We start from the raw sequence: 27,066 nt of genomic DNA, 5'->3' as shown, positions 1-27,066 counted from the left end.
TACTGGACAACGGAGAAACAGTGGCCCTCATCCTACTCGACCTCTCCGCCGCCTTCGACACAGTCTGTCATAGCACCCTCATACAACGCCTCAGCAACGTCGGAATACAAGTAAAAGCCTTGGACTGGATCATCTCATTCCTCGCCGGGAGAACCCAGAGAGTCCGACTCCCCCCCATTCAAATCAGAGGCCACCGAAGTCATCTGCGGAGTACCACAAAGATCATCACTCAGTCCCACCCTCTTCAACGTTTACATGAGCCCCCTCGCATCCATCGCGCAAGAACACAACCTCAACATCATCTCCTACGCTGACGAAACCCAGCTGATCCTCTCCCTCACCAAAGACCCAAACACCGCCAAAACCAATCTTCATGAAGGCAAGAAAGAAGTAGCCGAATGGATGAAAAACAGCCGCCTAAAACTTAACTCAGACAAAACGGAAGTCCTCATCCTAGGGTCATCCCCCTCTGCCTGGGACGACTCATGGTGGCCATCGGCCCTGGGCACAGCACCCATACCCACAGACCACGCACGTAACCTAGGCTTCATCCTAGACTCCTCCCTCTCGATGACCAGACAAGTGAACTCCGTCTCATCCTCTTGCTTCAATGTACTCCGTATGCTCAAAAAAATCTTCCGTTGGATCCCCACAGAAACGAGAAAGACTGTCACCCACGCACTGGTCACTAGCCGACTGGACTATGGTAACACCCTCTACGCCGGAACCACAGCCAAATTACAGAAAAACTCCAACGCATCCAAAATGCATCAGCCAGACTCATATTGGACATCCCTCGCCAATCTCACATCACCGGCCACCTAAAAGACCTCCACTGGCTTCCCGTCAACAAGAGAATAACGTTCCGTCTCCTCACTCACGCACACAAGGCCCTCTACAAACTAGGACCCGATTGCCTCAACACACGACTGTCCTTCTACACACCCACCCGCCAACTAAGATCCTCCAATCAAGCCCTCGCCGCAGTTCCGCGCATCCACAGATCCACCATGGGAGGAAGATCTTTCTCCTACCTGGCGGCCAAGACCTGGAATTCTCTCCCCACTCATCTCCGCCTCACACAGAACCACATTTCCTTCAGAAAGGAACGTAAAACCTGGCTATTCGATAAATAATGCACCCCATCCCACAAGCGCCTTGAGACCCTCTGGGTGAGTAGTGCGCTATACAAATTCCTGAACTTGAACTTGAAATAGGTCCGTGGGTCACTGCATTTGTCAGAGAAATCATTTTGTCACTTGCCGTTCGCAAGTAAAAATCCTAACATACAACAGTGAGCTATTGAAAACTGCAAGGTAAAAATTGTACCGTTATCTTTCCCTGCCCCCCAGTCTTTGTTTGATTACCCCAATGGCTTCAACTTTTTCAAACCACAGGAAAAACATCACCACTCTGGTCCGAAGTGCAAAAGAGATATGTGACATTGTAATTGTGCATGCACAAGAGCGTTTTGCTTTCACAAAACAGTTGGAGAGTGCCGCATTATTGGAAAGTAAATACTTTGAAAAATATAAGGAATCCTTCCCTGAGCATGCTCTGCATGAGGCTGTGGAAGCTTATCCGATGCTCAACCAAGAGGACCTGAAAAGTGAGTTGACAGTAATGTACTCAATGCCTGTGTACCGGAAGGCCAAAGATGCCAGGCCTTTGCTGTCTTTAATTCATGAACTTAATATGGAAAAGACATTTAGAGAGACAGTAGCTTTACTAAAAATAGTCATTACCACTCCTATGACAACCTCAGAGGCAGAACAATCTTTTTCTGCTTTAAAGAGGATTAAGACATTCCTGAGGAACACCATGCTTCAGGACAGACTCAATGCGTTGGCAATGCTCTCTATAGAGAGCAAGCTTGTTCAAAATATTGCTGACTTTAACGTTCAAGTAATTGAAAAATTTGCTGCGCTTAAAGACAGACGTGCTGATTTTAGATACAAAAAGTAAATATGTTGAATGGTGATAGTTTGTGACCTGTTTAGTTGGTCCTTTTGTTGTTAGCAGTTTAAATAAAAAAAGTTGTTTGTTTTGTTGTTTGCAGTTTAAATAAAAAGAATCTGTGAGGTTCTCAGCATTGTATCTTGAAGTCTGTTATGAAGCTCTGTGGTTATACTGAATAAGCAGCTACCTATGTTATATGACAGCTCTTTAATAATGTAATACCTGCACTTTCACAATTGCTTTATTAACCTTCCTGCTTTCTCAAATTTGCTTGAAAATGCACCATTTTTCCACTATTTTTTCAAAAATTTTCTCGGGGGGAAATCCCCCCGAACCCTCCTTAGGGGGTTCGGGCTCGCTCGCTACGCTCGCTCGCTACGGTGCACTTAGATTATCAGTTTCCGGCCCACCACTTTCAAATGTCACCAGCCGCCACTGATTCTATCCCCCCTTTTTTACTGATAAATCTAACAGTAGCTGAATGGCGGAGCTACACGGGAAGTGTGATGATTTATTAAAATAGCCTCACACTAATGTATTAACAGCGAGATGAGTATGAAGCCCATAGTGCTCTAATATAAAATATATTTTGGATTGGCTTTCCAGGTACTACTTAAAGATAGCTGGATATAGCAGCACCTCCAAAACTGGCTATCTATCGACCTACTAAGGTAATCGCATGTCTTATCATATGATTCTAAAAATGAGATCATTCCTAGAATACAAATTGTCTTGCTACTGGCTGATTTTAGAACGGCCCTTCTGGCTAGGTGTTTTGAATCATTGATACATTAGCCGAAAGAGCTCTCTTTTATATGCTGTGAGAGCCTTTTTCTCTTTAAACATTTTGATGTCGATTATGTGATAATATCTTGCATATTTGATTGCTGTTATTTCAGCATCAACTGGTGATGTAAAAACATAGTATAATGTTGTATATAATGGAATGTATGTTGAATTAAGAGGAATATGTGTAGGAGTAGAATTGTGTAGATGAATGAAAAATCTTTTTTGATCAGTCATACCATGTATATCTTATATTGTGTATTTTTTATTACAGACACATTGTTAAAGTGGGATAGTATTATTTTTTCCCGAGTAAGGTTTTTGGCATTGAATAAATATTTGCCATACCGAAACGCGTCGATGCAATGTCGGGCGGAGAAACGCTAAGTCATTGAACAAAGAAACTCCTCCAATTAGATACTTATGTACAACCTGGAGTGTGATTTAGTATTGTGTTCATACTAGTGTACTTCCCCCCTCTTTTAATTGGAATTATTTTCCTTGTGTATTGTCCCATTCACTTGTGATTCATTTATTATGTATTATTTGTGTATTATTATTTATTTTTATGACTGTTCTTAACAATTTTTTAATATACCAAAATAAAATGTACATTTTTTGTATGACTGTATCATGTATATCATTTGCTGCTCCTAAAGTGTGGTACTGAATTGAATGTGTATGTGTTTGGTCTAAACTGCGGTTAGTTTATAAGTTCACCCAAAGGGGAAAACTTTATTGACAATCGATGCAAATACACACACCAGCGGCCGCAATTGTTGAAACCTGCATCTCCGGAGTGCTTTGGGCTGCACTTTAAATACATGGAAACCATGATTAAAGTGGAAGCAGGAGGGCGCCATTGCTATACGCTTTGTTCTGCTTTCTTCGGCAAGACGTGAATTAACCCCGTCCCTGCGGGGCTAATTCCCCCGCTGTGCTGGGAGAAGGGGGGTGCGCGCAGCGCCCCTGTGCTCGTGACGAGCGAAGCTCATCATGAGCCACAGTGGCGTGTGCTCACCAAGCCCGTTCCAATGGAACGCCCAGCACAGCAGGAGAATTATCCCCATGTAGGCGCGGCGCAACGGTCATGACGAGCTCAGCTCGTCATGAGCACACGGCCACCGTGGCTCATGACGAGCTGAGCTCCTCATGAGCATGGGAGGGGTTAAATAGTGCTTTCTACCATCTAATGAAAGCGAGTGGTGCGGACAGGCCAGTTAACAGTGGGCCTGGGGGCTGCGGCTCGGATGTGGTTGGGGCTGCAGGTGCTCAGCGCACATGGGGCAGCAGATATCCACGCAGCTCTCGGTGATCCTTATGCGAGACCAACAAAACAACAAAGTAGTCCTTACATCAAAAGATAACGCCCTGCAGTGTATGTCTACTGTAGTTGGTCGATGCTGTTTCCTGCAGAACGTAAAGAAAATTGAAGTGACGGATGGGACCACTAGCCAACAATGAGCGAGGTAAGAAAAGCAATGCCAGATTGGACCAATTGCATGCTAAAAAACAAAAAGAAATGCAATGGGTGGAGTTTTGCTGGTATTACTAATTACTCAATGCCTCGGCGAGGCTTTGCATGCACTGCTTGAACGAGACCTAAAAAACAAGTTGTTTTGGAATCATTGCTTGTTCTCTGTTGGTAGCATCAACTAGTAGACGGCGTTGGCTTGACTTGTGGTGCAGCCAAATTAGAAAATCAGAAAATTATTAAGCAGTTACTGATTTATGCCATCAGCAGGGGAATTATCCCCATGTGGGCGCGGCGCAACGGTCATGACGAGCTCAGCTCGTCATGAGCACACGGCCACCGTGGCTCATGACGAGCTCAGCTCCTCATGAGCATGGGAGGGGTTAAATAGTGCTTTCTACCATCTAATGAAAGCGAGTGGTGCGGACAGGCCGGTTAACAGTGGGCCTGGGGGCTGCGGCTCGGATGTGGTTGGGGCTGCAGGTGCTCAGCGCACTTGGGGCAGCAGATGTCCACGCAGCTCTCGGTGATCCTTATGTGAGACCAACAAAACAACAAAGTAGTCCTTACATCAAAAGATAACGCCCTGCAGTGTATGTCTACTGTAGTTGGTCGATGCTGTTTCCTGCAAAAACTAAAGAAAATTGAAGTGACGGATGGGACCACTAGCCAACAATGAGCGAGGTAAGAAAAGCAATGCCAGATTGGACCAATGGCATGCTAAAAAACAAAAAGAAATGCAATGGGTGGAGTTTTGCTGGTATTACTAATTACTCAATGCCTCGGCGAGGCTTTGCATGCACTGCTTGTACGAGACCTAAAAAACAAGTTGTTTTGGAATCATTGCTTGTTCTCTGTTGGTAGCATCAACTAGTAGACGGCGTTGGCTTGACTTGTGGTGCAGCCAAATTAGAAAATCAGAAAATTATTAAGCAGTTTCTGATTTATGCCATCAGTACCTAAGATAACTCTACAAAACAGCGTGGGACAAATTGTTTTTTCGGAGTTCTGATTTAAAAAATGGTAAAATTAGTTTTACCCATCTCAGCTTGTAGGTCACTGGATAGTCTGTGGACTAGTGTTAATGGATATCTGAAAGATATTGCAGGGCCACTATTAAATCTTAGTGATAGTTAAAAAACGTTTTTTTAAATTTGCTTGTCAGCGTTACTAGCAAAGTTTAGGATGTCCTTTTGGCCACAGCGTTAATTAAAAAAGATGCATTTTCTGTACTTGAAGCGCCTGTGCGCATTGCTCAATGATCCGCAACAACAACAGTAGAGACTAAGTTAAAAATAAAGACACTGTTGCACTTCCTGAGAAATAATTGTTCTTATTGTTGAATTGTCAAAAATGTTTCTTTTTGTAAACTCTTAAATACTCGTCGAAAACTCATCGTAGATCACGGTCATAAAAATATGCGAGATCCTGCGAGATCCTGCAGAACCCTCACCTTAAAAAAAAATGTTACGGTCCAATAGTCCTGAAAGCAAGTACAATGATAGTACGGGACAGAGCAGGCCAAAAAGAGCACATACTCACTGAGCGCGAGAGAGAGAGAGAGACAGTGGTAATTTTTTTCTTTCTTTCTTTTCTTTCCCCTTATGATTGCATTTGATTGGATATAGATTGAACGACCTTACATTGCACAAGTGAATGAGAGTATTTAATGCTTTCCATGAGTTACTGATTGTAGACTTCCAACTTTTTCAACTGGATAATAGAAAATGGATTTCCTATGTTTGTTGTAGAGGCCTCTTGTCATCAGGTTTTTTTGTGAAAAGCTTGTTAATGATCAGCTGGTTCCTAGAGGTCCCAAATTAATTTTAGGATTTAGGGATACCAGTATACTAGGCCTTAAAAGTTTCCTTCCTTGCCCATGAGAGCTCAGTAAAATTAACTCAAAATACCATATACATACACTCCATAAACCATAGGTAAAAGACATTGTCATTTACAAAGCTGATAGCTCTAACTCAAGCAAATGCGAGACCTATTGCATTTCCATTGCTTGTTGTTGGAGTACCCTGGCTAGGATCTCTCGGGAGCCTCACAACTAGATGCAATGGAGGGGAAACAAAGGCTCACATCTTAGCACTTCACCAGTACTTTAGAGAGAAATGCTTTTGACTTTGTTCAGTCCCTGTATATAAGAGATATGCATACACTGTAAGAATGTCAGATATGATGGTCGGACCCAGTAATTACACACATAAAAATTTAAATACCACTATTTTGCTTTATTTCTTTTATAGTGCTTTGACACCACAGTAGAGCTAAAGCGCTATAAAAGAAATAAAACAAAATAGTAGCATTTAAATTGTTATTTGTGTACGTGTGATATAAAATGGTCTGACATCCTGCATTGGGATCGCACATACAAATGATACATTGACAATAAATCATATGTGTACATCAATATAAAGGATGTGCTACATAAGACAGTGAGGGTTACAAGGTGTAGGAGCCACATGTCTTGATATCTCACTGTGCTATATTAGAGGTATTACAATTTATGAACTGCAAGTAACAAAAGGATCTCTTACTCAAAAGCAGTAACCCATTTACCCATTTTAATAAAATAAAAATCTGTCATCTGCGTGTTACATAATGTGCATTGCAGGAGACATATTAACCCTCTAAGCTACTTTGATTCAAAGCTAGGGCTAGGTAAACCACAGATATCTCAATGAAATACGATCTCCTCTAGAATTATCTTACCATTAAAATTATTATTCTCTGAGATTTAGCTGGTGCACAAAGATCTATGTAGCAGATGCCTTAACCCCGTAAGATATTTTAAAATACAGGTATTGCAACCAATTAAGCAGAACACATTTATGGTCACTTTTCTCCATGCTGCCAATTTCTTTGTGGCAGATTTAAAAAAAAGTAAATGTTTGAGTAGCGACCCAGATTTTGCGTCCGAGTGGCGTCAATATTTTGGCACAACCCCAATGCAAAATTATTGTAATGTGTTCAAATGTACTCATGATAGACCTGCTAAACATATGTGAGGTCTTAAGATCTGATGTGACTTTCTGTGAGGTTAGGGGTTGTGATGTCACGTACTGTGATGCCACATGCACTGCCATTTCCTGTGATGTCACACACGCTGATGTCACACCCATTCTCCCTAACTTGGTGAGTCTCCACACTTCTTTTTTTAGGAAATGAGCCCTGCCACAGACACAGCCACTGTAAGCAAAAATGGATGCAGTCTCCCATACCTTGCATAACACCTATACAGTGTGTCTATGCAAATTCAAAACTGCCCTAATTTGTAAATGTGACCCACTTGTTTAGCTATCTAAGTCACTAATGGATGCCACTTTTATTTTGGCACCCAGGCCTATTTAAAGTCCCAGTCCACCCGTGCACACTTTAGGTCATTGTGACTGAATTGTGCGGTGCACAATTATGGAACTGGCATTATGCTTCCGGTGAAGATGTCCTTGGTACAATTGGTTCCTGGAGATAAGGTTTCATTACATTATAACACAAACCATAGGCAGCTCAATGAGCTCAGTCTGGCGCAGTCCATCATCCTTGCTAAACCACTAAGGGGGATATTCTCAAGAACGTGTGCTAAAGATAGCAAAATTAGCTTAAAGCAACTTTGCATACCACAGTCTATCGCAACAAAATAGCACAGTTTTAACGTTGTATTCCCAACCCGGCTGCACCATGCGATAGTAGCAGGATAATGCACTAAATGACACATAAAAATCAACGCAACGCCAATAAATGCGAAACACGAACGCAAAAAAAGTTGCGATGCCCCAAATTGCGATACAAAAATCAGCAACAAGCAGCAACAGGCCTGCAATTCCCATGCGTCATGTAGGAAAATGCGCTATAAAAGCACCCAAAAACCACACCAAAACCAAATCAACCTGTGTAGCACCATGGATGCACTCGGACTGAGTGCAGAGGAGAACCCGAACCCCTCAAGCCCCACGGAGGACCAGCCAGGAACCCTGTGTTCAGGGAAGGGCAAGGAGAAGAGGAAGAGGAAGATGTGGTTCAGTCCGTAGGAAGACCGGATCATCGTCACAGAGGTGATAGAACACTACCAACAACTGTTTGTCACCTCCACTGCGTCATTGGCAACCCAAACTGAAATATGGCAGTCCATCATCCACAACGTGAATGCAGTCAGAGCGATATGAGGAGGTCAATAGAGGAGGTCAAGGGGCGCTGGCATGATGTGCAAAGCCAAACCAACCAGAAACTCACTGCCAACAGGAAGGCAGCGACAGGAGGTGGGAGTTCTGCGCCACAGGAGGAGCTGGAGGAAATGGTGGCCACGGTCATCAGTGTGGCCACCAGTGTGGTGAAGGTGCAAGGAGTCAGGAGCCCAGACACAGCTTGACATGACCTGACCGAATAGCAACAGGATGAGTAACGACCAGGGACTGGGGGGACAGAGGGAGAAGGGCACAATGGCACACATGCACAATCAAGTGTAGCACACTGCACACCCACAATGATTGTAGAACATGTCCTTGATACCCTTGGCACACTGCAGCACACACAGAAACACCAAGTAGGCCCCCGTCCACTATGTGCACAAAGGGGCCCCCCTCCTGATCACCAATCCCACAACATATCCATGCACATGTGCTGAATACATCAAAGCTGCGGCTCTGTGAGCCACACTGACAATGCAAGTGACACTGCATGACCAATAGCATGGCTGCAGCCAAAATACAGGACATGGTGCACGACACAGCACTGAGATGGCCCAGTGTGGACAATATCCTCAAAGTAGCAGGCCACACTCTGACACATCCACGTGCACATACAACCCCTGACGTCAACAACACATCTGCAGAAAAACAATGCACAACGGTACAAAATCCGTCCAAGAGCACAAATGTCCCATGTCGTCCCACCTCAGCACGCGAACAGCACACAAGCCAAAGGCACACCACCTCAAAGGGATAAGGGGCCACTAAATCAGAGCTGCAGGGGCGACTATCCCACAATGCAGCACACACACATAGCAATCACAGAACATCAACATTGTCGACAATGTGGTACAAAGTGCAACACTTACACCACAGGACAGAGGACACAACTGGTACCGCTTGTGTGTAGTAACTAGTCAATCACATCTGGCATTACATGAAACTGTGAGATGATAATGTATGAGTACAAAAGCATATCCGTCATGTAGTCGAAATGTCCACTGCCTCCCATCAAATAGCCAGCTGCTCCAAAACAGTCACAAAGTACATTGACATGCTGGCTGTCTGGGAACATGTACAATGCGTCAACATACATATGATACACTGTTTACCTGCATCTCCCCTTTACCTTGTAGAGGGACAATCAACACCACCTGCAGAGCAGACCAGACATATCTTCAGTGATGATGAAGATGACACCCTGGTCATCTGCACAAACACCCTCCGACGTATCGTAGACAGCCTCAGCACCCCACCTCCAGGAGCAGGGCAGACCAGGTGCATCGAGGTGACACCACCCACTGCGCAGACCACACAGCAGGAAGCACACACCACCGAGGCTGGCTCACAGGAACCCCCCGACCAACATATGGCATTCCAACGCCGTGAGTTAGGGTGCCAGGAGATGGTTGATCAGCTGCATGTGGGGATCAACCTCATGGCAGCCAAACTAGATGCCACACGTGGGTGTCTAAGTCCCATCAGGGACCACTTACAGTCCCTAATGGACACCCACTGTCCGCTCCATACTCTCCAACAATCCTTGGCTGACCTTGCTGGAGCCATTACTCGGATTCAAGAATTGTCTAGTCAGTTAGGCTCCAGTGATGACAGCACAGAGTTGGCACAGATGCGGAGGACAATGGAGACCATGGAGCCGATGCAGGCTGGAAATATGGCTGCCACGGCTGAACACCAGCGAGATGTAGCTTGGATCGTTCATGCCCTGCGGATCCTCATATTGCCATTGCTACCACAGATAATGTCCCTGATAACTGCTGCAGGAACTTTGACACACACATCCCCACCCCCTGATGTGTCATTGGCACACAGTGATGCAGCCCTACCACCTTAACCTCCTGATGTGTCAGTGGCACACAGTGATGCAGCCATAACACCACCACACACACCTCACACACCGGACACAGAAGACATATCAGAGGAGTAAGATGTGGATGGTAATGACTGTGTGAGGAAGGAGGTAGCAGAATCCATACCTGCCATATGGCCTGTCTCTGCCTGGTTCAGCCCTCTGCATCATGCCTTGGAAAAACACCTCCCATTGTCCCCTGAAAGACTCTGCGACATTCACCTGGACCCCGACATGGACTGCCATATGTGCTGAGGTTACCAATGACACAGCAATCCGACTGCTGACAGAACTCTTCCTCTTCCAATTAACTTTTAATTCCCCCAAGGACTCTGGTTGGCCCACCACTGGGTAACCATGTAATGTGGGCCTGGCATGGCCATGTACTGCTCCTGCTCTGACACCACACAGAATGTGAATAAAAAATTAAAAATCACACAGATGTGTCATGTCTACGTTCACTCAAGTATGAAAGTATGGATGTATGTAGGGACATTGCATGTGGAGAGCTGTGGTACAGTGGCCAGGGCAGCTGACTTCAGAGCACAGGGCTTACGGTTCGATCCCCGGCTCCGGCGGCAGATCAGCTCAGCACCATGTGACTCTGGGCAATAGCTCACTTAATTTCCATGACGGCCCCCAGCACCTTGAGACACGGGTGAGTAGTTTGCGCTTTACAAATACCAGATTTACGATTTACCCTGGTAAATTATAACAAGGCGCATGTTTGACCCTGACCCACATGGCCAATTAGATGACTGTGAAGGTGTAAACTAGCTGTGGCTTATTGTACATGAACAACAATCTCGCAAACACCCATCGTAGGCCCACGTCCATGTATTAAGTAGGGCAGTGTGTAGAAATGTCAAAATCGTTAGCAGGCCTGAAGTAGTGTCCCCCATCACAAGTGGCAACAGAACATCTCTTTGCATGACCTACTCACACACATCTGTGTGGACAAGGCCTGTTTTGCTGGATCACATTGATCCACATGGAAAAAAGCTGGACACCATACTTACATTGCTGAAGACACATAGGAGGACAGGTCTACCAGCAACTATCGCAACCACAATGTCTGGCTCACAGAGGTGCAGCTGCCAATAGGGACTCACCCCCAATGTACATGCGGCGGTCTGTTCCTCCCTGTGTACGGACAATGCACATTGAGGCACACGATTTGTCATACTAATCGACACTCATCACAGTTGGACACTTGTGAAGTTGCGCAGACTTTATTAGCATGTGCGTGTCAGTACGGGCATGGTAAGGGTCACAACATGCAGACAAATGCTTAAGTCACTTACAGGCAGCATGCAAACATGTCGAGGTGCAAGAAATGAGATGCAAAAATGAACACAAATCATTGCGGATAGCAACGGATTCAGCCAACCTTGCCTTGCTGGATGAGTCATGTGATGCTTGGCGTCTGCTCATTGCCCCATGTCAGGGGACACGACTCACAGCCCATGGGATCTGCTCAGAGCTGTACCACTGGACTGAGCAGACTGTCTACTCTGCTGACAGTGAGCAGGTGAAAGGGTCCAACAAGGTTTTGGAACATTTCTAAACGACGTTGGGCTTCTCCGCCCATGGGAATGCATCACCTCGCACAGGTGTGTAGCAACATGCGTAGGTGCACACACATGCATTCTGAGTCCGGGCGAATGCAGACATGTCCACTGTTGAGGTGGGATATGTGATCATTCCTCCAAGATGCAACAAGGTGCTGGGACCTGTGCTCTGGGTGTCAACCAGCTGTGGCTGCAGGAACGTAGTTACTCATCCATGAATGCGAGCGAAGCTTGATGGGCAATCAGTTCCAGAAGTACGTTGTTCTCGAGTTCAACAAACATGAGGGAGAGCCAATCCATTAACTGGTCTAGACAGATGTTCTCCGTCCATGCAGTTTTACCATTCCGCAACACAACCCAATAGCGGAGCGCCTCAATGTGGTCACTGCACACAATCACTTGTGTAATCTCCCATCCACTACTGCGGGCACAGACACCACATATCAAGGCATCCAATGCCCTAGTATCCCGGTTGCACTCCTGTTCATGGGCCAACAGGGGGCTCACAGAAAAGTCATAATCCAGTTCAGCTACCGATGTTTTGGATAGGCAGACCTCCATTGGCTACTCAAATGTGCATGTTCAACAGTGGAACCAGGGCTGGATGCATGTAATGTACACAAGATGGAAACTCAGATGGTAACTAATTCGCAACACTTCCAGGGGCACTGATCCCAACAGATGCAGCATTCGTGCACGGTACATTTCCATGTGACAGGGGTTGTGCATGTGCCCGGGATTGGCTGCCATTGCGTTTGTTGGTCTTGTAGCACCGGCACTCCTGAGACCAGTGGCAGTTCTGTGGACGATATGCCACAGCTCGGAGCAGTGAGTCATATGTGTGTGCAACGTTTGAATGTATGTGTTGTTTTTTGCCAATGTGTCGAGGGCAATCAAAGCAGGTGTACCTCGAGCAGGGACAAGTGTGTGTGGGGTGTGGACACGTTGGTCTTTCATTAGCGCAGTTCGTGGTGTGGGAGTCGTCAGAGGCTGGCATTGTATCTCACTCAGGGGGTGCCGGCCGCATTGAAGAGCAAGGTCGGAGGTTCGGCTGTCCTTCCGCTTTGTGTATTGAGACAAAGGAGCTTTCATACCTAATTTTAGTCCTACTACTGCTTGCATTTCTGAAATGTGATGTGGCCTTCGCGCTGAAATTTATGCCAGGCCTTAGATTTAGGGTGCCCCAATAGCGCAACAGTTGGCATATATGAGCCAAGGACCCGATTGGCCTTGCGCTCCTTGTTCAGTCTCACTCTTTCTCTCTCACTCTTTTTCTCTCTCTCTCTCTCTCTCTCTCCCATTGCCTCTCGTTTCTTCAACCACACCTTTCTCAACCAAATCATAGATAATCGCTAAAAGAGCTCTTTCGCCATCACTGGAAATTTTGTACGGAGGAATGCAAGGTAATTTAGCATTCGACTTAAGGGTAACAACGTAAGGTGGAATCTGCAAGAGACCATCATCATTTGGACCTGTAGCCCAAAGTGTATCAGGGAGAGAACGCAGTTCCAGTGGAAGGCGATCCTTAGACGGATACATTGGGGAAATCACTTTCTTACCCACCGTAAGATGTACTCCCAAAGGAGAACAATGTAATGTCGCATGCAATCTTTTCAATAAGTCCAAACCCAACAAATTCTCACCACAGCCAGTCATTAGAATAAGGGGAGCCTCCAATTCACAAGGACCAATAGAAAGGGGCAAAGGACAAGAAACCGGGTTACGAACTGGGGTGCCAGAAAATCCTACCGAAACATAAGTCAAGCCAGACAAGGGTGCGCCAGGGAGTTTAGAGTGCATGATAGAACTCTTTGCTGCACCAGTATCCAAAAGAAAAGGTTCTGCCACACCTGATGTAATCACTTCAACATAAGGTCCACTCTGGTCTTACGGAACTGACACTACTCCCTCCCTTTGTCCATGGCTGTCCTAACTATAATTAAAACCAGCACTCTCCCTTCCAACATAATAATCATCAGTGTAGTACTGAGCGGACTGAACGGTCGGAACATTCTGTTGGTCAAAATAATTTATAGAATTCTGAGGAGGAAAGGAACGTTCATTCTGGGGAAACGTACCACGTCCCCTACCCCATGGTACTTGTTGGTTACCACCATGAACTCTCAGACCAGACATACCATTCACACGCTGTATCAAGATCGGGTAACTATTCTTGAAGTGACCTTCGTCTTTACAATAAGCACACTGATTAGGGCCTAGCGGGAGTCGCAAAGCAAAAGACTCAGGCTTCTGCAACAGTTTCTGAAACTGTGGGCGTTGCTGAAACTGACGCTGATTAGAGCGAGGCGGATAAGCCTGCTGCAGAAGAACTTTCGTTTTTAATTCTCTAGTCTTCTTCTCTACTTTATACTTCTCATCTTTATCTCTATTCTCATAGTATTGTGCAGTAGCCAATATCTGGGCTGAAGAAGAAACAGCCCATGAACTCTCAGAGTCCTTTAACTTATTAGAAAGTTCAGGAAGTAAATTAAAAACAAACTTATCTACAAACAACCTCTGACCACCTTCTGTACTCATGTCCTGACCACTATGATCAATGAATGTTTCCTCAAACCTAGTGAAGAAATCAGACACACTCTCATCTTTCTTTTGTTTGCATGCTGCCAACTTGTCCCAATTCACCCGCAAAGGAGGCATCATAGTTTTCATTAAATTAATAATCCTACCAGGTAGTTCTGCAACTAAGGGTTCAGGTTTGGCACCTCCTACCTGCCGACCATCTGCAGCAGTAATATTAACCCATGTATCTCCTAACTCTGGCGCGTGATCCTCATGACAGATCTTCGCCCACAAGGGTTGAGGAACTACATTACCCATCAACATATCTATGTCAGCTAAATTCATAACACATGCATCAACTGTCTGAGACAACTCCTTGTAATAACCAGCAGGATTTTTATGGGGGTCAGGCAAGGTCTGCTTAAGAGACAGGACCTCAGCTCTCTTCCAAGGGACATGCACCCACACTCGCTGAAAATGAGCCGGTGCAGCCGCAATACCATGAGCGGCATCAGCCAAAACTTCTTCTCTCCATACAGGGGAACCTCTCTCATAGGATACTGCTTCACTTTTCTCCTAACAGAAGGGTCAGGTTCGAACAATGACTGAGGTGGAAGTCCAGACCTAAAAGTGAGTAGTGTCTCTACCGCTTCCTCAACATCGGAACCCACTATCGTTCCTTTAGAAAATTCAGACTGAACATTAATCAATTCCAATGGAATTGAACCCAACTCATTATCTTCCCACTCCTGACGAAGGAAGGTGCACATGACATAAAAAACATACCTTTGTTTTAGTGCCTCACCACTGTAGGATGATATCCATAACCACTTGTGGACCGTACTTGGAGGCATTCGAAACCCATCTTCGAGCAAGGAGATCTAACACTGCCCGCTCTACGTTTCTGCTTACGTTCAGAAACAGACAAAAGACTAGTGACAGTCTCAGTCATTCGTTGCCGAGCAGAAGGATAAGAAGTTGACATGAGGACAGGAGACAAAGTGTTTTGAGGCAAGAGAGACGTAGGGACAGAAATAAGAGAAGTCGAAGATAATGGGGTGTATGGCAAAGGAGTTTGAGGCGAGGCTGGTGACAAAGCTGGCGGCCCTGGAGGGGGCTGCGCCGCGGAAGGAAGAACCACCTGTGAAGCAACAGGTGGCGGAACAACAACAGGGGGTTTAACGACAACAAGGGGTGCAACAACTGGAGGTAACTGAGGTGCAGTAGCACCCTGCACATAAGGGGGTGGTAATCTCAGTAAATGTGACATCAAAGGTTCCTTTTCAGGGTCTTCAGCCACATTTGAAAGGGGAGGTGGCAAAGCCGGGTAACATTTGTCAATGGCCATGCAATGTTGTCTATCTGACACTTCAATCGCACGATCTTCTTCATCTTCCTTAAACTGCCTAGCAGCTTGCATTACCGACATATTCCTTTCCTTCCTATCTCTCTTAGCTTGCTTAATTTCTTGCTGTTTGGCTTCCTTACGCCAAAGGCAGAAAGAGTCAAACATCGCCGGCCGGGCTGTCTTCTTAAATAGCGCACCTTCTAGGTTATCTAAAACATCTGATTCAAAACTACCATGTGGGGGCCATCGTAAAACACCATCTTTCCTTGTATAACGGACCCATACTTCATTAAAGATAATGGGACCCACACCATGCTTTGAATAGAGCTCATAGGTTGGAGTTCCAACCGGAGGTATCGGACACGAGTCCTCCAATCGGGAATCCTTATTACAACTACAACAAAACCATTTCCTAATTTTGCCAAAACCAGGCATCTTGAGCTCGCTAGTCTTGCTTCAAACTTCAAGCTTCAAGGGGTTATCAAAAATGATACACTCGTAAATATACGAACCCCTCGGCTTCGACTATTGCAATGGCCGAATCAAAACCAAGAAACAAAACAAAGTCGTGGGAGTGACCCACTTATACTTAACCAAAATGTCTGTCACGCCACCAGAAGACCGTCTAACGTCTCGCCTTACGAATCATCACAAGAGGGTCCAAGACAGGGCGACAGGGCGACAGTAAGGGCAGCAGTCCTTCGCAGCCGTCGGAAAGGGGAAGCCTCGCAGAAAAAACCTTTGGTCCACGTCGACATGCAGGGGTCAATGAAGTGGCGGCTGTCCTCCAGAATCTTCCTCACGGGGCTCCTCACAATCTTCGGGCTTGAACCAGTACCGCTGAAGTCGGCCCACGTTGGGCGCCAGTTGAAGAACCGGGGTTTAACCCAGCGGCGTCAGGGGCACGCCTAAGATCTTCTAGTTCACCTGTCTTGGTATTCAAAGACACGGAATACTTCTGGATGGCGTCAGAGACCAAGTTTATTAGCTGCAGCTAGTAACAGTGATCCTAGAAATACATCAGAGTGTAAATTCTCAGGAGACTGCTCATTTTACTAAGGCGAGACGTCTCCTTTTATACCCAATATTCACATTATAAATGTACACCCACTGCAAAAAATTCTAACCAATAAGATACATTTTCAAACAAAGTATCACATAGCAAAAACTCAATTTACAGTATCCCAACCCAAAAGTTAATTACTAGGAATGTCCCAAATTCAATCTCCACAAGCCGGACAAACCTATAATTGAAAGCATAACCCATGTAATGAAGAAACATAAAAAAAAGAAACAGTAACAGATGCTGAACAAGATAAAGCACGTGCAAGGAAAGTTAACGATGTCCTGAACATTGATTGGCAATCTCAGATAAAGATCGATCAGGGAAATTGGCTTTGCGAGGTCAGTTTCAGGTGAAGAGGTCAGTTTCTTACAGTTCATTTCAGAGTCAAAAAGAAACCTAGTTAATGTATACATGAACTAAGAAGGCAAGGCCACTTCGTTTGCCAGGTTACCTTTACAGGCCTACGTGAGGGCAACACAAAATGGTGGCACAGAACAAAATGGAGTCAGACTCGAGAATTATAGAACCTCAGAATGATGTGCAATTCTTGGGATACTTGAGGTGCGCTGTATAGAGAATTTCCAGTGAAGGGGCATTCATTCAGCAAAGCCAGTAGCCATGTGCTGTGAATGTGACGATCCTGACACTTCCCCTGCCTGACATTCAGGGCAATGGGAGACGCGCTGTAATTTCGCTGTGTGAAATGAGAGGGTTTCGCACCCTGGCATCTATAACTCATGACTTGAATGGGCTCCAGCGCTACCTGCTGTGTTGCTATGCCGAGACGCACATGGGCAGGGGGCAGGGTCACTGACAGCGCATTTGAGCTGTCACGCTGCCGGTAATGCCAGCGCCGCTGAGGGTGAAGGTTCAGGACCTATGTGGGAGACCTAAGAGTTTAGCGCTCCAGGTCTGCTGCAGGTGCGGGTGCACTGGGACAGCTGAGCGAGGAGGGGATGAGCATGGGCCAGAGGGGAAGGTCAAGTACAGTCATGCGGAGCAGCCTGCAGACACTGTGGGCACTTGCCAACTAGAGTGTTGGCCTCAATGTGACACACTACCCACTTATCTGTGGTGATTTGTTTAGTTGCACCTGTCTATGGCTATAATGTATGCATTCTAGACAGTGGTCGAAGTGGGCGGGATCGGCAGGGCAAGGCGTGCCCCTACTTCTTTTATTAAAAAGATGTGTTCCCCTACTTTTTCTTTTCTAAACTGTGTCCCAGGACGGCGGAAATAGCAAAGACATTCAGTTAAGGCTTGGCTTGCTTTCGAGGACGTTCGGGACGGGCAGAGAAGGAAAAGGACTTTGTCTCTTCCTTACTGCCCAGAGAAGACACGGACAATGTCCTCTCTTTCTGTCTTGCTCCTCACTTACTGAGAAGCGTGACTTGAAGAAACGAATCACAACCTCTCTTTCCTTCTTTCATTTAGTTGCTTCCCTGTGAAATGGATACAAAAAATACAAGTGCGAACGTCTCACGCTGATGAGGAGAAGAGGAGGCAGCAGGGGGAGGGGAGAGAGGAGTGGGCCAGCGGCTGTTTCCCTTGCGGGAGCCAGCTTCGAATCCATCTGTTAATTACTAAGAGATGGTTTTAAAGCTCGCTCCCGCAAGGGAATCGCCAAACGTGCACACATTGTCATTGCGTGCACGTTTTTTCCGGAAAAAAGGGAATCTATGGCTAAAGGTCTTTTTCCTATGCAGTGCATGCGCGCTGAGTAAGCGAGACCTAACAAGCATTTGCAATGCAATAAGTCTTGTATTTACATGAGTTTAAGCTATTGGCATTGTAAATGACAGTGCATTTTATTTATGTTTCAAAAACTAAAAGATAAATGAAAACTATTGTCATTTACAATAGCTAAAACGTGCGTAAATACGAGACCTGCTGCATTGCAAAAGCTTGTTAATTAAGGTTTCTGTGCTATATTTTAAATGCAGTTACCTGAAGGTGAGTAGCCAGCAACATAGTTACAGTATATTTTGTTCATTTCAGCTTACCCCCTCCCACACTCACTGACCGCACCCCATTATACTTATAGGATTGCTGTGTCAGTGCACAAACCTATATCTCATTTCCTGTTGTGCGCACCAAGGGCTTGGATCGAAAGTGGTGTAGCCTCTACCAGACTTTGGGGCTCCCTGTTTGAACTGTGTCTCCTGATAATTAAATCATACACCTTTAATATTAAGGTAAAAGCATTTCTGATTAAGAATGACAGACAAGGTCTAAAGTTTAAAGGTTTACTCAAGGAATATCAATCACAGAAATGCATACGCTTAGTAATCAATCAATTAGTGCAATACGCGTACAAATTACAAGAAATAGAGTGAAAAACTCATAACGTATTACTGTAAATCCAGCATAGATTTGCCTTCGAAGAAAGGGCAAATGTGTCTTCCTATCATGGAGGAATCTCACATCCTTTTATAGATCTTTAAACAAAGGATGTCATTCACTCACTATATGAGTACATTGTTCACAGGCTCTTAACCAATAAGAAACTAGGAAAAAGAAACATTTACTACAAAAGACATTCAGTGAGTCTCTCACCATTCTACTACATTATGCTTTAGTGTTCCCAGAATCTGTACATGTGACACGACATGTTACATAGTATGTTATTCAGTCTGAGACAGTTGGGTTGGCCTTGGGAAAGCACATTTAGTTTGGTTCACCTGGGAAAGTATTAGTCTCTTCATAGCAGGCCTAACATCCTTTAAATAATAGCAACAGTGATGATAACATGGTATACTACGATGTTGCATTCAAGATGAATTAATTAATTAATTAATTAATTGTGGGTTTATATAGCGCTAGAATCAACTCCCGGAGGAGTATCTCCGCGCTTCGACCGCTGGGGAACCCGTCCTGGCTCACCCTGAGAGATGGTCCCTAATGGGTATCTCTAAGGTGCGACCAAGCATCCCCGGCGGTCTGGGGGGCCGTTGTGAAGATGAGGCAAGCTAATGCCCAGAGTTGCCAAGTGTGGTCCCTGACTGGAGTAGGCACCGAGGCGAGAATTATCGAGCCCGCTGACCCTGGTCCACGACCCTGCCGCGTCGGGAATCGAACCCTGGTCCCGGGCCATCCTCTGCTTACGGGTCTGCCGCCTCTAACCAGTGAGCCACACCACTCCACGAATGAATGACAAAACACAGTTGGCAGTGGTTTGTTGGCACGTTCCTGATGCTATGTAGCTGCGCGCTTGCTGTCATCAACTACTTGTCCATGATGCCCAGCTTCTCTGGCTGATGCTTTTACCAAGCTGCCCCTTTAACTTTTAGAGCACAGAGTGGCTCCCCTCCTCTGGCATATGCTTGAGCTACTCGCTTTCCATTGTATGCACCCTCTGGCTCCTCATTTAATAATATCTGCTCGCAGCGGGTTCTTCCACTGCCGCTGCGTTGCTTGCTTGCTTCCTAACCTGGGTTCCGGCAACTCTCCTGCCATGCTGCCTCGAGCTGACCAGTGTTTTTTATTTCACCTTTTGCAACAGTCAAAGGTTTGGAGTAAGAACTTACAAAGACCATTACATCATAAAGGATTTCTCCCTTACACAACCTATTCATCCTCACAGCAACTGAGTGTTCCACATATGAATTAATTTCAGGGGCATTTTGGTAAAGATTTGGCATATATGTAGAAGTCACGTAACTGTATTTAAGCCTGGCTCCTATTTTTAGCTCTAAAAGACAGTATGGCTGCTTCTCCTTTAATCGTTATTTAAGGGCTGTGCAAAAGATACCTACGTTGACAATCTTGTTGCACTTTAGAAAATGGCAAAGCTGAATGTGCCTTGAGTATTAACACGTATTGTAAACACTGAATCAATAGGTTCTTTGTCACCAATATCATAATGTTCATAACCTCGATTTTCCTCATCTTCACTTCTGTATAATATTTCTGCTTTTGTCTTTAAATCCTAAAATTATTTCGGTTCCTGTTGGGCAGTTTTTTGGCCGTGTTCTCTCTGTCTTACTTTCCTAATACTAGCTTAACCCTGACAAAGAGCTAGTTACAGGGATGGTGGAGCTTCCGCTACAAGCCAATGGCTGACCAGGCAAGGAGGACCTGAGAAAGCTTCAACTTCTCTCTGCATGCAGGGTATCTCCTCCTCTCTTGCATCAATAAGTATCCGATAGGTTGGTGCAAGCCAGGCCATAGGGTTGTTCCATTTTTGGAATACAGCAAGCATTTGGCGAGCATCCCTTCTCTCCCGGGCAGAGAGTGGCTAGTCCAGTAGGCAAAGAGCAGACTGCATAGGAGCAGAGTCTGTGGATTACCTATCCTTAAGTACCATCAAACGCCCAGTATTTTCTGTGATGTGCTCCATGGCTATATCCGAAAGACATTTTCATTACCGTCAGGTCAGTGTCCATGTTGACTAACATTAAAATCTACAGTAAAGTGGAAGTCCTATTATACTGCGTCTGTAGCTGACTCGGCTGCCCAGGTTCTTACCATTGAGATGCAGCCCCTGCTCTAGCAGTTCAGAGCCCTATGCAACCTCGTCTGTTGGCAGGAGGGACACAAGGGCAGGATGAAGAGTTTATGTCGAAATTCGGTGCTATACAGTGAGCAGGTTGGCGAGGCGAGGCTCAAGAGGCAGTAGCACTAACTTGTCAGGGAATGCAAACTCCACCCAAGAGATGTGAACGTTATTTACTCATTGACTTGCATTAAAATGTGGGGGAAAGTAACATCAACGCTTTGTCTTGAATGAACTGACGTCTGCCTCCTCTGTAGATGGAGCTGAGTTGAAGTGGTGGAGCCATGAACTGAAGAACAGTAGGGTTATTGGTCGTGGTACCAGTTTCACAGCCCAGTTGCCAAAGTGCTCTAACAGTACAGCACAGTGAACCCAGTGCAACCAGGGGCGTGATGTACTGCAACAAATAGGAGCTTGCAGATCGAGATATTGTTACAGCATTGGCACGTATATACTTTGTTACCAGTCTATACATAAAGGGGCCATCCAGCGTGGAGAGGAACACTAATCCTGTTTGCCCAGTTCTGCATTTCTAACAATCAGCAACAGTAGGTATTCCAGACTATTCCTTTGATGATTTCTGCTTGCCGTTTGTGCCATATAGAGACATCATGTGCTTGATGGTCCCTTTAAACAGTCTGGTACATCACAACAAATCAAACATGGCAGTTACCAATGCAAAATATAGAACATGTGCTAGAACCCATCGCTGTTTTTGACAGTATGTTATCTTTGTGGGTTTGTTTCAAATTCAATATCTTTAAATGCTTATATTATTGGGACTTGCTGAGGTAGTTAGTTATTTAAAGTGATAAAATATTAAGACTAAGTCATAAATATATGTATTCAAAGATAAATGTTATTGCACGAACATGATTATATATAAAAAGCATGTTTTATCGGCACCATTTGGATTGTAATCTTTTTTAATTTATATCCAACTCCACACGTGCTAGATAGTACAAAATTGTTATATTCGTTCAAATTATGTTGAATTACACAGCTCCTTGAAAGTTACCTAGATCGAAAAGAATCAAAATATTTGTGAGCATAAAAATATATTTACGTGGGAATATACTGAGGGATAAAACTACATCTCCCGACGTGCTCTGTTCAGAGGACGGCTCTGCGTAGCTGGTGACAGCGCAGGGCCGGGCAGCGAGGCAGCAGGAGATGGAGAGCGACCAGGGGGCAGCGGGGATGGCACCGGAGGGCGGCGGGCAGGACCCTGGTAAGGACCTCGTGGTCGGACAGGCGGCCCTCGGACGAAACGAGAAGCTCGTTCTGTATCACTGGACCCAGTCCTTCACCTCCCAGAAGGTAGGCAGCTGAAGAGAAAAGGTTTCAGCACCGGGACAGCGCGTCGCGCCCTGACCAATGCATGCGTTCAAGGCAGCGCGCGGTGCCTGGCACCTGCATGCGTGCCTCCGAGGCACAAAGGGGTACGAGTGACTGATGAAACAGCCGTGCACGTCCATGCTGGCACCAGGGCTTTGTAGCTGCAGCGCCCGCCTTCATCACCTGGGTTCAAGGAGCATGAGACCGTGAAACTGATGTGCAGTGTGCATGTAACGTGATATGTAGGCAGTCTGAATAACGTTACACGCACATTGCACACCACGGTACTTGAACAGTGCACATCCGTCTGAGAGTATTCTGGGTCATTCCAAATCGCCAGGACGATCAAAACCGAGACTCATGTAAATCCACTTCCGGGACATGCTGCGACCTACCACAAAGGACACCAGTGACAGTTGTATTGCTGATACTTGCTGTGGCTCTGAGTGATTGACGGTGTCTCCTTCAATGGCAACGCTTTGAGAATGTATTTATCCTTTTTAGAAAGCCTCCAGAGCATGGGTACTCAGAAGCATTGTCACGGGGGTCGCACTGATGCCAGGGGGGAGGGGGTGTAGGGGAGGCGATTGCGAAGCATGTATATCTATTGGCTGAACTCAATTGTGCAATGTGAAACCAGAAACCCTGGGATGAATCCCGGCTTCTCCACTTGACCAAATTGTGTTACCCTGGACAATTGTTCAATTTTAATTTTCCTCTTTCTTTCATTATCACATATAAGAGGACCTCGAAATACATGACTTCAGAATGGGTGCTGTACAAAACCATCTTCTGTGTTTGGATGTAATCATTAATGGCTTTGTTGTCAGTGGGGGGGGGGGGGGGGTGGGGGAGGGGAGAAGGGGGAATGAATGTTTCTAAGTTCATGTTTGAAAACCATCAGTTTAAAAAAGATACTTCTGAATTCACTGCTATAATTTGATTTGCTAAGGTGAAATGGTTCTACAGATCAATAAAATACACTTTCTGAACTTTGAAAAGACTATTGTATTTTACATGTTTGCTGTCTTTAAAAATGAAGGTGTTCCTAAAGTTAAGAGCCTAGTTACTTCCTTTTGCTTAACTGCAATTAACCTTTAAATACGTGCTTGGTCTATATTTAACATATTTTTTATGTTAATGCTGAGTCGACTTAACAGCAGCCCAGTGCTGCTGCTGCTCAGTGGGCTGCATGCAAAGGTCAGGAGGGCCGCATGCGGCCCCAGGTCCTACTTTGAGGAGCACTGTCTAGAGCCACACACATTGCATGGGAACCTGGAGATCGCTCCACTTTTAAACTCAGTCTCATGAATTGATCTTTTTAATGGTAATACCTCGACGCAAGTTATGCATTTATTTCAGTAAGTTTTAATTCGTTTTCTGTGATCTGTTAACATTCAAACATTGGCGTTTCTTAATAATTTATCCTTTGAAGGCTTGTTGAAGCAGAAAGTCCTGGGCCAGCTAGCCTTCCGGCTTGCTAAAGTCTTTACTGTGCTCCAGGGATCCAGGGATCTGTCTGTCTTAGCCCCTGTTACTAATCCAGTGTAGGTCGTTTGTGCCGGAATCTATGCACACTAAACAATACTTTTTCTGACCTTAAGTTAACTCTAAATTTTTTAAAGGTGCAATCCGAGGCCCTTTGAAGATGCATTGTCGGGGCTGTATCTGTCAGAAATTTGAAACCTGCTGACCATTAAAACATTAATGTATAATCCTCTTATGCCTGTATTTAAGTTTTTGAAGTGGCATTTGGTGACTGACGTTCACTATCTCAAAAGACCACTTTTGCAGCCTGATATACTCAAAATTAGCCAAACCGTGACAAAATATACAGTTAATGCACAATCCAAGCTGTAAAAACACATTTATTGTTTAAAGTTACTTTTTCGATATCTAGTGGAGTAGATATTTTGATCTCAGTTTGTACATTAGAAAATATATTTTTGTCCTTGTTTTTTGGCTGTGTTTAGAACCCAAATTACACATCCTCATTGAAAACTGCATTCAAAATGTAGCACATATAGCCACGCCCACTTTGACGCACAATCTGTGTCTTCTTATATTAGTAATAGAATTATATATATATATATGGTATTTCTATAGCACAAACCTAGCCAAAAGGCACCAGAGCGCTGTACATGGTAGAGCCAAGCATAAAGACAAGTTCTAGGAGAGGAAGGTCAGTTGTGGATGGTTAATTCATTGTGGTGTTCTTTAATGAGGTGAGTCTTAAACTCTTTCCTAAATTGGAGTAGCGTTGGGGTGGTCCTAATTTATCCTGGGTGCATAGTTGGAAAATGCCTGCTCTGTAGCTTTTTCAGGTTTTATGTCAACGATGCTGGCGCCTTGAGAGGAAGAGTTATGTACTCATTTTAATAAATGCCCCAGAGCACGTCGCTATGAAATTGTAGGACCTTGATGCTATGCTGGTGGAAGAAAGTGTTCTTCTCCCTGAAAGCTGTTCTAGCAATAGAGAAAAAATGGAAGCCCTGTGTTGGAAGTACCCTTGACCTGCCTGTACTCGGCCCCCTGAAGCACACGCAGTGGTCCCCTTGACACTCTCCTCTTGACTGCCAAAAGTAGTCCTATTTGGCCCCTCCACTAAACACTTAAGGCCTGTCATAATCACTCCTCCCCCAAGATACTTTCCCACTTATTTCTGCTATAGTGGTAGTTCTTGGCAACTTGTGGGCATCCATTGGATGCTGCCCATTGCCCACCCCTTGTAAAATGTAAAATGCTGTTCCTCACATTATGATGGCTGTTGGAAATGGGATCCCTGGCTGGCCAGGGCTTTCGCCAAAGTCAGTCAGAGACCACCGCTCCCAAGTCAGGGCAAGGGAGTTACACGCCAAGATAACCCCTGCTCACCCTCTAGGTAACGTGGCGCGATCAGCAAGGCTAAACTCGGAGGCGATGTGAGTTAAGTATTGGCGCATGCACCCCAGCAACAACACCCAAAGGCCCACCACAAAGGAAACTCCACACAAGGTTACATAAAAATAGCCTTTGTATTACACCAAAACACATTAGATAAAACACACACTTTACAATGTGCCAGAGGCACGGGCAGAATTTACAGGGGATATTTACAAGACAGGGCCACCTGGACCACTGTCAGGAATCAGAAGTAACACTTTCAGAAATAGCACTTAGAATGTAAATCACTGTAGCACAAAATATAAAAATAGAGCACACAACCAGTAACTACTGGTAACCAGGACCTCACTAGCACCACCTGTACTAGGGAGAAAACAACCACCTAAGTATCACAATACCTGTAGGGGCATAGACCTGGGGACAAAACACATGATGCAATGCATACATTCAGAGGTGTAAGGAAGGAGGCACATGACGCATTATCAACACATTCAGAGGTGCTGCGCAGGAGAACACATGATGAATAATCTACCCATTCAGAGGTGTAAGAGAAACACATGACGCATCAACACACGTTCAGCGGTGTAAGGAACAAGGCACATGATGCATCAACACATTCAGAGGTGCAGAACACAGGGTGCGCAAAACATACTACACATTGTACATTTCCTAACACCCAAAAGCAATAGGACATAGATCATAACAGCATCTAAACCTCAGTTAGCGCATAAATCACCTTTAGCGCAGAACTCACAAAGTCCAGGTTGAGCCACTGCGCCAAGACCTAAACGTAGCAGCTGCCCACTACTTGCTGGGCAGCTGAGGGACAGAACAGGGGGCCTAAACGCTGCAGCTGGCACTAAGTGCTGCGCAGCTGGGGAAAGGCCAGGGATGAGTACATGTCCCTAGGAAAAGAAAGACCTACACGGTGCAGCTGCCCACTACTTGCTGGGCAGCTGGAAACAAATATCGCCAGGGGCTTTCTCTAGCCCCTCAGGAACACTGCACCCAAAACGTTGGAGCCCTTCACAGGCTGTGAATCCATAATGTGTGCACGGTAGCACTCTGGCTCCTTAAATAAATACATGTCCCCCTCGTTGGAGCCACGGGGGTCTGGGAATCAGCTCTGCCCCTAGGAAGAGCTGTGCGGGGAAGCGTGGGCCCCTCAAAACAACTGCGCCCCATTGAGCCACCTAGACTCTGCAAATACTGGGGTGGCTTTGTTGGAGCCAACGAGGCTTTAAGACAACTTCATAGCCAGCTGGAGGAGCGGCCCGCTACCAAACGGGGCCGCTCAAATGCTACCTCTCTTCCCCCTCCCCCGGTCCAGCCCTGACTCACCGGGCTGCTCTGGGGAGGCATCTCGCCGTTTCCGCCGGACTCCACGAGGTCTGCCGGGGCTCTCCCTTGCTCAAGGGAGCCTCGGCGGGTGTCAGCAGGGCAGCGGGCGGGGCTCTCTCACCTCATGAGAGCCCCGCTTTCTCGACACACCGGTCTTCACCCGGTCCCCCATCTCGGGACCGGGACTTTGGGCAGATAGAGCCTGCGAGGCTCCGGGACTTC

The 27,066-nt window shown here is 45.6% G+C and overlaps 1 protein-coding gene across 1 annotated transcript in view; it reads left to right on the top strand.

The window, feature by feature from the left end:
• Positions 1–22,432: 22,432 nt before the first annotated feature.
• Positions 22,433–27,066, top strand: part of GDAP1 (ganglioside induced differentiation associated protein 1) — a 128,006-nt gene continuing 123,372 nt past the window's right edge. The window contains exon 1 of the mRNA XM_078685615.1: positions 22,433–22,602. Within this exon, the coding sequence (XP_078541741.1) occupies positions 22,456–22,602 (147 nt within the window). The 5' untranslated portion in view covers positions 22,433–22,455. The remainder of the gene's footprint in view (positions 22,603–27,066) is intronic.

The sequence above is a fragment of the Lissotriton helveticus genome, chromosome 4_1, assembly GCF_964261635.1.
Source record: "Lissotriton helveticus chromosome 4_1, aLisHel1.1, whole genome shotgun sequence".
Taxonomy (NCBI): domain Eukaryota; kingdom Metazoa; phylum Chordata; class Amphibia; order Caudata; family Salamandridae; genus Lissotriton; species Lissotriton helveticus.
This window is presented reverse-complemented; position numbering and strand designations above follow the sequence as displayed.